The following is a 12,907-nucleotide window of genomic DNA, read 5'->3' on the forward strand; positions in this document are numbered from 1 at the left end:
ACAGTCATAGTGTAAGTAGGCTGTTTAGGTTTTTTTATTGGCAACGCCGCCGCCACGTAGCGCTCTGTATAAAAATCACTGGCTGTGCCGTGTGCAGTCTGTGGCTGGTTTCCATTGTTGTCTGCCATTGTAGTGTTGGGCAGCGGCAGAAGGATGTTAACAGCGCGTAGCGTTGCGCAGTTGGAGGTGAGCCGCCAGCGGTGGTGGACGTGGGGAGAGAGATGGCGGAGTTTTGAAATTTGTAAGAATTGGTGTCATGAACTGATATATACTCCTGGAAATGGAAAAAAGAACACATTGACACCGGTGTGTCAGACCCACCATACTTGCGCCGGACACTGCGAGAGGGCTGTACAAGCAATGATCACACGCACGGCACAGCGGACACACCAGGAACCGCGGTGTTGGCCATCGAATGGCGCTAGCTGCGTAGCATTTGTGCACCGCCGCCGTCAGTGTCAGCCAGTTTGCCGTGGCATACGGAGCTCCATCGCAGTCTTTAACACTGTTAGCATGCCGCGACAGCGTGGACGTGAACCATATGTGCAGTTGACGGACTTTGAGCGAGGGCGTATAGTGGGCATGCGGGAGGCCGGGTGGACGTACCGCCGAATTGCTCAACACGTGGGGCGTGAGGTCTCCACAGTACATCGATGTTGTCGCCAGTGGTCGGCGGAAGGTGCACGTGCCCGTCGACCTGGGACCGGACCGCAGCGACGAACGGATGCACGCCAAGACCGTAGGATCCTACGCAGTGCCGTAGGGGACCGCACCGCCACTTCCCAGCAAATTAGGGACACTGTCGCTCCTGGGGTATCGGCGAGGACCATTCGCAACCGTCTCCATAAAGCTGGGCTACGGTCCCGCACACCGTTAGGCCGTCTTCCGCTCACGCCCCAACATCGTGCAGCCCGCCTCCAGTGGTGTCGCGACAGGCGTGAATGGAGGGACGAATGGAGACGTGTCGTCTTCAGCGATGAGAGTCGCTTCTGCCTTGGTGACAATGATGGTCGTATGCGTGTTTGGCGCCGTGCAGGTGAGCGCCACAATCAGGACTGCATACGACCGAGGCACACAGGGCCAACACCCGGCATCATGGTGTGGGGAGCGATCTCCTACACTGGCCGTACACCTCTGGTGATCGTCGAGGGGTCACTGAATAGTGCACGGTACATCCAAACCGTCATCGAACCCATCGTTCTACCATTCCTAGACCGGCAAGGGAACTTGCTGTTCCAACAGGACAATGCACGTCCGCATGTATCCCGTGCCACCCAACGTGCTCTAGAAGGTGTAAGTCAACTACCCTGGCCAGCAAGATCTCCGGATCTGTCCCCCATTGAGCATGTTTGGGACTGGATGAAGCGTCGTCTCACGCGGTCTGCACGTCCAGCACGAACGCTGGTCCAACTGAGGCGCCAGGTGGAAATGGCATGGCAAGCCGTTCCACAGGACTACATCCAGCATCTCTACGATCGTCTCCATGGGAGAATAGCAGCCTGCATTGCTGCGAAAGGTGGATATACATTGTACTAGTGCCGAAATTGTGCATGCTCTGTTGCCTGTGTCTATGTGCCTGTGGTTCTGTCAGTGTGATCATGTGATGTATGTGACCCCAGGAATGTGTCAATAAAGTTTCCCCTTCCTGGGACAATGAATTCACAGTGTTCTTATTTCAATTTCCAGGAGTGTATATATATTATGACTATAAAGGTAAATACATTGTTTGTTCTCTATTAAAATCTTTCATTTGCTAACTGTGCCTATCAGTAGTTAGTGACTTCCGTAGTTTGAATCTTTTAGTTAGCTGGCAGTAGTGGCGCTCGCTGTATTGCAGTAGTTCGAGTAACGAAGATTTTTGTGAGGTAAGTGATTTGTGAAACATGTAGGTTAATGTTAGTCAGGGCCATTCTCTTGTAGGGATTATTGAAAGTCAGATTGCGTTGCGCTAAAAACTACTGTGTGTCAGTTTAAGCACAGTCTTGTATAAATTTTTCTAAGGGGACGTTTCAATAGGAATGGCTCGATATGTTGTCCATTATGTTGGATTGTTAATGCTATAGTCCGAACCCAGTCCTGATGAACTGTGACCAACACATCTGGCTGAATTTGACCACACGCATCAACAATGCGCTGCCTTGGATGATGCAAATCCCGCATTTTCACAGAATAAACCAGTGCTTTGACATGACCCCAAAGGTAAAAAAAACCAAAGGAGTCAAATCTGGTGGACGTGGTGGCGACTCCACAGCACCCCTATGAACTACAACCAATCCACTTTTGAGGGAACTGCACTTCCTCCCACTTCTCAGCTTTCAGCTTCGTTTTCAAGTAATCTTCATGGCTTCTATCATACAGAACTTTGCGAACACGTACGGCTTCAGTTAGCTTTTCCTCCATTTCGAACAGGCAGAACCACCGTGAGCCTCGCAGTAAACTGTGTACAGGAGACTGCGGTCCGCGAGGTCACCAAGCGCAGGAACTGCGTCACGTCACGCTGCGGTCTGACGTGCGCGGGACCATTCAGTTGTGTGGTTCGCAAAAACTCACCGTGAGTCACCCTGCGTCGCCTCACGGACCCATCTTGCGGCCAGCCTTACGAGCGATTCAACAGTGCGGCCTGCCGGCTGCGGGTCAAGGCCACAGGCCGGACGGCCAGGCCGCTTTCTGTCTGGCCAGGCCTTCAGTCTCAGACTCGTCCCATAAATCCGTGCTAAGAACTTAACTCTGAATTTCACAGTAGTGAAGTAGACACAGCTCGTAGTGTGCAGTCGCGGCTCACCGTCAGGTGTGGGGCAGCAGACGGCCATCCCGCAGCCGGCGGGACACGGGTGCAGCGAGTCCGCGGGGCGCGTGCGCAGACAGCGCGCGCACAGTGGCCGGCAGCTGCCGGCGGCTCGCGGCGCCAGCACGAGCGGCGGGTCCCTGAGCAGCAGGTGGCCCGCGGACAGCGGCCGCTGCGCCGCCAGCCCGCGGCCCTCCAGCGGCGACACGAACAGCCGCCAGGGGCCGGCGCACCCCGAGTGCTGCCGCAGCAGCCGCTCCGTCTCTTCCAGGTTCTCCCCCTCGCTCCACTCGCACACCTGCCCAGTTACAAGACAAACTTGTTACCACACGCCCAGCACGTCAAAGAGCTCAAACGGCAACTCACCTTTATCTACAGTGTTCGTTTAATACCGAGCGAAGTGTTCCCGTAATGTTGTTGATAATTCTTCCGGGTTATATGGCCGTGGTCCATGGAATTCTTCTATTCCTAACGTTTCGTCCAATACTACGTTGGACATCCTCAGAGGTATGGTTGGTCCTGCTGAGTCCTGCCAGTCGGTACTACGTTGGACATCCTCAGAGGTATGGCTGGTCCTGCTGAGTCCTGCCAGTCGGTGAGACTCAGCAGGACCAGCCATACATCTGAGGATGTCCAACGTAGTATTGGACGAAACGTCAGGAGTAGAAGAATTCCATGGACCACGGCCATATAACCCGGAAGAATTATCAACAACAGTACCATCCGGTCGTGAAAGACTTCATTGAACGAGGGCTATCCACAAAAATATATAAAGTATTGGAATTTTTTTAATTATATACAGATGAAAGCCACATTTAAATAGTACTTTTGTACATAGTTGCCAATTAAATTAAGGCACTTATCGTAGCGATGGACGAGCTTGGAAATTCCTTCGTCGTAAAATTCGGCCGCCTGCGCCTTCAAGCACGTGGTTACCCCTTCTTGAAGCTGTGCGTCGTCATCAAAACGCTGCATAGCCAACGACTTCTTCATTGCTGGGAATAAGTGGAAGTCGCTCGGTGCCAGGTCGGGACTGTATGGCGGGTCAGGAAACAAGTCCCACTTAAAAGATTTGAGAACTTCACGAGTGGCATTTGCCGTGCGGGCCCGAGCGTTGTCGCGAATCAGCAAGATCTTTGAGCCCAACTTTCCCCTGCGCTTGTTTTGTATTGGTCTTGTGAGGTTGTGCAGAGTTTGGCAATACCTTTGAGAGTTTATTGTAGTGCCTCTTTCCACGAAATCCGCAAAAATCACACCTTTTCTGTCCCAAAAGACAGTCATTACGTGGTTGAAGGCGCAGGCGGCCGAATTTTACGACGAAGGAATTTCCAAGCTCGTCCATCGCTACGCTAAGTGCCTTAATTTAAATGGCAACTATGTAGAAAAGTAGTATTTAAGTGTGGCTTTCATCTATACACAATAAAAAAAATTCCAATACTTAATTTATTTTTAATTCCAAAACGTAATGTACTTTGTGGATAGCCCTCGTATGTTTCCGTAATCCTATTTATCACCACAATATCCAAGATAAAAACGTTAACTGCGCTTCTTTAAAAAGAAGTATCCTGTTTTTACTACAGAATATAATCGCTACTGAGATAAAGACTAACATTACTTCTGAAACTGTCATTTTTCTGTAGCTTTCTTATCTTATTTGGTTTCAGGCAGTCGAACTTAACCCTATAAACACTTGAGGAAGGATATATGGCCACGGTAGAGTCCATTATCTCGTGCTAAAAATAAAATGTCTTATCTCTGCGATTGTTGTTGATGAACATCAACAAAAGCAAAACGAGGATAATGGAATGTAGTCGAATTAAGTCGGGTGATGCTGAGGGAATTAGATTAGGAAATGAGACGCTTAAAGCAGTAAAGGAGTTTTTCTGTTTGGGGAGTAAAATAACTGATGGCGGTCGAAGTAGAGTGGATAAATGGCAAGGAAAGCGTTTCTTAAGAAGAGAAATTTGTTAACATCGAGTATAGATTTAAGTGCCAGGAAGTCGTTTCTGAAAGTATTTGTACGGAGTGTAGCCATGTATGGTAGTGAAACATGGACGATAAATAGTTTAGACAAGAAGAGAATAGAAGCTTTCGAAATGTGGTGCTACAGAAGAATGCATAAGATTAGATGGGTAGATCACGTAACTCATCAGGAGGTATTCAATAGAATTGGGGAGAAGAGGAGTTTGTGGCACAACTTGACCAGAAGAAGGGATCGCTTGGTAGGACATGTTCTGAGGCATCAAGGCATCACCAATTTAGTATTGGAGGGCAGCGTGGAGGGTAAAAATCGTAGAGGGAGGCCAAGAGATGAATACACTAAACAGATACAGAAGGATGTAGGTTGCAGTAGGTACTGGGAGATGAAGAAGCTTGCACGGGATAGAGTAGCATGGAGAGCTGCATCAAACCAGTCTCAGGACTGAAGACCACAACAACATCTCTGCGGTACACAAATCGTCGAAAGCACATATTAATCTCTTCAAAATTCGTATTGGCACAAACACCAGATTATTATAGAGACTATACCGACATCATTTTTAATCAACATAAACACTGTCCCGTGTTTGATCTCATCCACTGCTTAAAAGTTGAATCAAAAGTATCAGGAATGGATGCTGAAGACCTGCCAATTAGGAGTCACATTCGCTCTATCAAAGACATTCTACAAGAGCGAAGGAGGGGACAGAGATTGGGAGCACGCTATTGCCCTTAGGGTGGGAAACTGCCCCTAAAAGGTAGATGGATCAGCAGTGATCAACGGCACAAGATTACCGAAGGCAACGGAAACCACTGCTTTAAAGACTCACAACGTTCATCCACAGGACATGTAGACTGTAAGTGAAAAAATGTAGTGAGGATCTCTCCATTGGCAGAATATACCTGTCCTCGTCTCCTGAAGCGGACTGCCAAATAGGAGCTAGCCAAGAGAAATAGAATGAATAACAAACAAAACTGTAACAATCTACGAGCCGTAGCGCAAAATATCGGAACGTGATAAGAAAATTAGAAAACCTGAAAGTGTAAATGAATAGGCTCAGTCTACATACATTGACCGAAAAAAGAAGGCAGCAGCAGGGATTGTTGTGCGACATAAACGAAAGCTAGTAGGTGTGATTCTACACTACGGGCCATTCAAATTACTGCACCACGAAGATGCCGTGCTACAGACGCGAAATTTAACCGACAGGAAGAAGATGCTGTGATATGCAAATGATTAGCTTCTCAGAGCATTCACACAAGAATGGCGCCGGTGGCGACACCTACAACGTGCTGACATGAGGGAAGTTTCCAACCGATTTCTCACACACAAACTGCAGTTGGCCGGCGCTGCATGATGAAACGTTGTTATGATGCCTCGTGTAAGGAGGAGAAATGCGTACCATCACGTTTCCGACTTTGATGAAGGTCGGATTGTAGCCTATCGCGATTGCGGTTTATCGTATCGCGACATTGCGGCTCGAGTTGGTCGAGCTCCAGTGACTGTTAGGAGAATATGGAATCGGTGGGTTCAGGAAGGTAATACGGAACGCCGTGCTGGATCCCAACGGCCACGTATCACTAGCAGTCGAGATGACAGACATCTTATTCGCATGGCTGTAACGGATCGTGCAGCCACGTCTCGATCCCTGAGTCAAGGGATGGGGACGTTTGCAAGACAACAACCGTCTGCACGAACAGTTCGACGACGTTTGCAGCAGCGTGGACTATCAGCTCGGAGACCATGGCTGCGGCTACCCTTGATGCTGCACCTCAGACAGGAGCGCCTGCGATGGTGTACTCAACTGCGAACCTGAGTGCACGAATGGCAAAACGTCAATTTTTCGGATGAATCCAGGTTCTGTTTACAGCATCATGATGGTCGCATCCGTCTTTGGCGACATCGCGGAGAACGCACATTGGAAGAGTGTATTCGTCATCGCCATACTGGCGTATCACACGGCGTTATGGTATGGGTTGCCACTGATTACACGTCTCGTTCACATCTTGCTCGCACTGACGGCACTTTGAACAGCGGACGTTACATTTCAGATGTATTACGACTCGTGGCTCTACCCTTCTTTCGATCCCTGCGAAACCCTACATTACAGCAGGATAATGCACGACTGCATGTTGCTGGTCCTGTACGGGCCTTTCTGGATTCGGAAAATGTCCGACTGCTGCCCTGGTCAGCACATTGTCAAGATCTCTCACCAATTGAAAACGTGTGGTCAATGGTGGCCGAGCAACTGGTTCGTCACAATACGCCAGTCACTACTTTTGATGAACTGTGGTATCGTGTTGAAGCTGCAGGGGCAGCTGTCTCTGTACACGCCATCCAAGCTCTGTTTGACTCAATGCCCAGGCGTATCAAAGCCGTTATTACGGCCAGAGGTGGTTGTTTTGGATACTGATTTCTGAGGATCTACGTACCCAAGTTGCGTGAAAATGCATGTCAAGTCTAGTATAATATATTTGTCCAATGAATACCCGCACCTACATTTCTTCTTGGTGAAGCAATTTTAATGGCCAGTAGTGTTCATCTGAAAGATGACGTACATTAAAATTTCGCTCCAGTTGCAGAAGAGGGGCGCTAGCAGCGCCGCTATGATGATGAAAATCGAGTTCGATTTAAGCACACGCTGTAACGGTCGTGACCGTTAGTTACTTTTGATACTGGATCTGGTGAGCTGATGTTATTCAAGAACACATTTAAAGCGGCAAAGATGTCATTATCAACACCTCACTGAGGTCGTGTTATAGAGCTACGAGCGACTGGATGTTCCTTCTCGATACTTCAAAAACATTTGGCATGAATGTAGCCGCTGTGCATGATTGCTAGCAGTAGTGGCAATGAGAATGTAGAGCCGCAAGAAGTCCGGGCTCTGGACGGTCACGTGGCACAACTGAGAGGGAAGACCATCGTGTCCGATGTGTGGCATTGGCGCAAAGTATTGCATCTGCAACACCAATCGGAGCAGTAGTTGACACCACGGTGACATAATGAACTGTTTCAGATCGTTTACTTAAAGGACAGCTTCGAGCCAAACGCCTTGCAGCAGTTTATTCCAATTACCCCAGACCACCGTCATTTGCGGCATCAATTGTGTCAATTGGGAGCTCATTGGACGGAAGAGAGGATAGCTGTTGTGTTTTCTGTCGAAAGCCGGTTCTGCCTTGGTGACAGTGATAGCCGTGCTCTGGCTAGAACGACTCCAGTTGAGGACCTGCAACCAAACTGCCTGCGTGCTAAATACGGCGGCCCTAAACCTGGAGTTATGACCTGAGGTGCGATTTCGTATGACAGCAGGAGCACTCTCGTAGCTACTCCACGTGCTCTGACTGCAAATTTGTACGTCAATCTGGTGATTCGACCTGTTTTGCTGCCATTCATGAATAGCAGTTCAAAATGGTTCAATTGGCTCTGAGCACTATGGGACTTAACATCTGAGGTCATCAGTCCCCTAGAACTTAGAACTACTTAAACTTAACTAACCTAAAGACATCACACACATCCATGCCCGAGGAAGGATTCGAACCTGCGACCGTACCGGTTGCGCGGTTCCAGACTGTAGCGCCTAGAACCTCTCGGCCACACCGGCCGGTGAATAGCAGTCCATGGGATGTTTTCCAACACGATAACGCTCGCCCACATACCACAGTTGCAACCCAACGTGCTCTACTGAGTGTCAACATGCTACCTTGACCTGCTCGATCACCAGATGTGTCACCAATCTAAAACATATGGGACATCATCGGACGACAACTCCAGTGTCATCCAGAACCAGCATTAATCAGCCATGTACTGACCGCTCAGATACAACAGGCATCGAGCTCCAGCCCACAAACCGACGTCCGGCACCTGTACAACATGTATCAGTATTTCATATTCGTAATGGCTTATCTCGCGCTTTCATTAACCTGTGATCTTGCAATATTAATCACTCATTACCTAGGCAAATTCCCAAAATTTGATTACTCTATGCTGATTATTTTTTGGTGTGGCAATTTTTTTACATAGCACATATTGTGGTGTCAGTGCTGAGAAACGGAAAGAAGTTAAGTATTTGTGGTCAGACTAATATGGGGTAATATCAATATCAGGGGAATTAGTGTAACGGGAATAGGATTCGTTATGAGTAGGAACGTAACGCAGAGGGTGTGTTATTGTGAACATTTCAGTAATACAAATATTCTCATCAGAATCGAAAACAAAACCTCGTCATGAATAATATTTGAGACATACATTCCGCCGTCGCAGGTAGAAGATGAAGAGATAGAGAAAATGTGTGAAGATAGTGAACGTCTCAGTCAGTAAATGAAAATGAAAATCTAATAATCGTGGTTGATAGGAAGTCTGTAGTAGGAGGAGAAATAGGAGAGGAAACGGGCCCGTTAGCGGGCACAAGAGAGGAGAAAGTTCTGTAATAATGTTAACTAATAATACAGAATAAATGTTTAAATACCACAAGAGATGGAGGAAAACCTGAAAAAGATTAGCAGACACTGGAAGTTGCCAGCTGGATGACCGATTCCGAAATCCGATATTGAACTGCAAGGTGTACCGAGTTGCAGATGTGGACTGAAATCACAATTTACAAATAATGAATCGTCCACAAAAACCAATATGGAAAGCAATAATTTTTTGAACTACTGATGAATCATGGGAAGCGTTTGAAGTTCACTAAGGCTGCAGATACAGATATAATGAATACCATAAGGTGCAGTTAAGATGAAGACGAATGGACATCTCCAGAAATGGCAGTCGCAGTTGGACAGACAAATATGAAGACAAGGAAAGTAACTGCTAAGAAATCTAGAATTACAGAAGAAATACTTCAATTTATCGAAGAAGTGAAAAAGAATTGCAGGGAAGCCAAAACGAAATGATTTCAGGAAAAGTGCGAAGAAATCAATAAGACAACGGCCGTCGGTAGGACTGATGCAACTAAGTCAAAACAACCTTCGGTGAAATTAAAAGCAAGGGCGCCAATATTAACAGTGGAAGACGAATTCCGCTGTGAACGTAGAGAAATAAGAGACACGTAGAAAGAGTACACTGAATGCGTCTACGAAGGGAAAGAACTGTCTGATATGATAGAAAAAGAAATGGAGGTCGATATGGAAGTCACAGAGTATCTGATGTTAAAGTTTAACCGAACTCTGTACGACTTGCGATCAAGTAAAACGTAAGACACAGATCACACCCCTTCAGAATTTCATCACAGTAAGTTGAAACCAAACGACTGTTCAAGTACGTGTGTTGACTCTATTAGACTGGGGGCATACCATCGAACTTTCGGAAAAATATCATCAATGCAGTGCCGAAGTTAGCAAGGACAGAGAAATACGAGAAGTATCTCACAATCAGTTCAGTAACTCAAGCCTCAAAGTTTCCGGACGAGAATAATGTGAAGAAGAACCGAAAATAAAACAGAGGATCTTTTATGCGACGTTTAGTTTGGCTTTGGGACAGAGAGGGAAGCCTGACGGTGCGCCTGATAATGGAAACATAACTTCAGAAAACAAGACACTTTCGTATGATCTCTTGACCTAGAAACTGTGTTCGACAATGTAAGATGTTGCAAGACGTTCGAAATTCTCAAGAAAGTAGGTGTAGGCTATAGCAAAAGGCGCGAAATATACAATATACACCATGTAAAAGGTGATGCTGAGGGAATTAGATTAGGAAATGAGTAGATGAATTGATGAGTTTTGCTATTTGGGAAGCAAAATAATTGATGACCCTCGAAGTAGAGAGGATATGAAATATGGACTGGCAATGGCAAGGAAAGGATTTCTGAAGAAGAGAAATTTGTTAACATCCACTATAGATTCAAGCGTCAGGGAGTCCTTTCTGCATGGAGTGTAGCCATGTATGGAAGTAAGAGGTGGACGACAAACAGTTTAGACAAGAAGAGAATGGAAGCTTTCGAGATGTGGTGCTACAGAAGAATGCTGAAGATTAGGACTGAATAGAATTGTGGAGAAGAGAAAATTGTGGTACAACTTGACAAGAAAAAGGGATCGGCCGGTAGGACACATTCTGAGGCATCGAGGGATCGCCAATTTAGTACTGGAAGCAAGCGTGAGTAGTAAAAATCGTAGAGGGAGACCAAGAGATGAGTACAGTAAACAGATGTAGAAGGACGTAGGTCATAGTAGTTATTCGGAGACGAAGATGTACAGAGTAACGTAGCATAGAGAGCTGCATCAAAACAGTCTTTGGACTGAAGACCACAACAAGAACAACAAGATGTAAAAGAATCAAGAGGAAAAGATAAGAATGAAAGGCCGGAAAAGAAGTGTTCGGATTAGGAAGACAGCGGTGTAATCTTTTGTCGCTACTTTTCAATCCACACTTCGAAGAAGCGACTATCGAAATAACAGCATTAGAATTGATAGTGAAAAGATGTCAGTGATAGAATTCGCTAATGGCATTGCTGTCCTGACTGAAAATGAGTAAGAATCGCAGCACGTGTTAAATGGAATGAACACTCTAATGAGCATGTGTTTTGGATTGAGAGAAAACCGAAGAAAGGTGGAAGTGGTTGGAAGTAGTAGAAATGATATTAGCGATAAACTTAACATCAAAATTGGGAACCATGAAACGGACGCAGTGAAGGAATTCTGATACCTTGGAGGAAAAATAACAGATGACAGACGAAGCAAGGAAGACATACAAAGCAGACTTTGTACAGGCAAAGAGGGCCTTCCAGGCCAAAAGAAGTCTTCTGTATCTGACATCGGCCTTAAGCAGAGGGCGTTATTGCCCAGAATATACGTTTGGAGTATAGTAATGCGCGGAAGTGAAACACGAACACTGTGGTGATCAAGAAATGTTCAGAGCGCATACTTGGGACTACATGACCACAAATACACGATTCTTGTTTTAATATGAGTACTAATTTTTTAAACTGGCTGAAATGTTTCCCTTCATTTGCTAAAGTCATGTTGTGAAAAATATTTAACATTTTATAGACTTAAGTTATATACTGGAACAAGATGAATGTGAGTCTGCGACTCTTATGAAATCTACACATGCTGATCTATACTTACAGGCTCCACACCGTTCCACTGTGCGGAGTCGTCAGCTTCTCCATTGCAGAAGTGGTTGCTGTTCGTCTGCGAATTCAGTTCTTTGGCTGGAAGGAGGCTCTCATGCTTTAAGTGCAACGCTACACGATTCTCCTCACCATCCTGTAACTCTTTCTCATTTTGTGTCACAGTCTCCATATTTTCTTGGATTTTCAAGGATAACTTGACCTGGAAGATTTGTCCTCGAAATCACTTTGTCGTTCTGCATTAACTGACTATCGAAGCTCTAACTTTCAGCAGTACACCTTCACCGAAATGGACTTGACAAGGCACCAGATTACATCAACGATCAGCTGCCAAAGCTATTTCCTCTGAAGGCAATCTCGATCACCTGAAAAAAATCACGTGCCATCAAAACAAATAATTCAACAAACAGCTATTCTACATTTATAAGTGACAATAATAAAACAATCATTATTTTTGTATTCTTTAGTCCAAAGACGGATGTTGATTTGACTCAGATCTCCACGCTAGTCTACTCCCTGTAACACAGATCCGCAGATGGCAACAGAGAATTGCCGAAAAATGGATAAATGGTTTTAGCGATAAATGAAAAGCGCTAGTTTGCTTTTGTTCTGTATTATTTCTTTTACTGTGTTAACTCGTATTCGGCTTACAACACCATCTTCAGACATTTACTGACTATCGTCACCGAAAAAGTTACAATGTTTGTAAACGAAGGCCACACCCACCAGTGAGAGACTCATGTCATTAGCAAAGAAAGGCAAAAAACTCAGCCTGCTGGGAGCCCTAGAAATTAACAAACATCTGTCTCACAGTCCAGAAATAATCTTAAATGACCAATCACGGGTTAATACTTACCCTCTTATAAACTTCACATAATCCTCTCTGTTTTTCATTACTTCGCACACTGTCTATTCCTACGAATTCCCCTATTTTCCCGTATTCATTTTCTTTATTTTATTAAAATTATCGATGTAATCCATATAGATCGTAGTTACAATTGTTAAATCTTTCTTTTAACTGGTCCTTGTATTACTTTCCAAGTTTAATACCTCATGTAGTTGTCTCATCATGTACGGT

At 45.8% G+C, this 12,907-nt stretch overlaps 1 protein-coding gene across 1 annotated transcript in view; it reads right to left on the bottom strand.

Moving 5' to 3' along the window:
* Window positions 1-12,907, bottom strand: part of LOC126272250 (SET domain-containing protein SmydA-8-like) — a 147,532-nt gene that overhangs the window by 115,839 nt on the left and 18,786 nt on the right. Inside the window, exons 2-3 of the mRNA XM_049974964.1 lie at window positions 11,825-12,194; window positions 2,783-3,083 (exon numbers count right to left, since the gene is read on the bottom strand). Of these exons, the coding sequence (XP_049830921.1) occupies window positions 2,783-3,083; window positions 11,825-12,001 (478 nt within the window). The 5' untranslated portion in view covers window positions 12,002-12,194. The remainder of the gene's footprint in view (window positions 1-2,782; window positions 3,084-11,824; window positions 12,195-12,907) is intronic.

The sequence above is a fragment of the Schistocerca gregaria genome, chromosome 5, assembly GCF_023897955.1.
Source record: "Schistocerca gregaria isolate iqSchGreg1 chromosome 5, iqSchGreg1.2, whole genome shotgun sequence".
NCBI classification, from domain to species: Eukaryota; Metazoa; Arthropoda; class Insecta; order Orthoptera; family Acrididae; genus Schistocerca; species Schistocerca gregaria.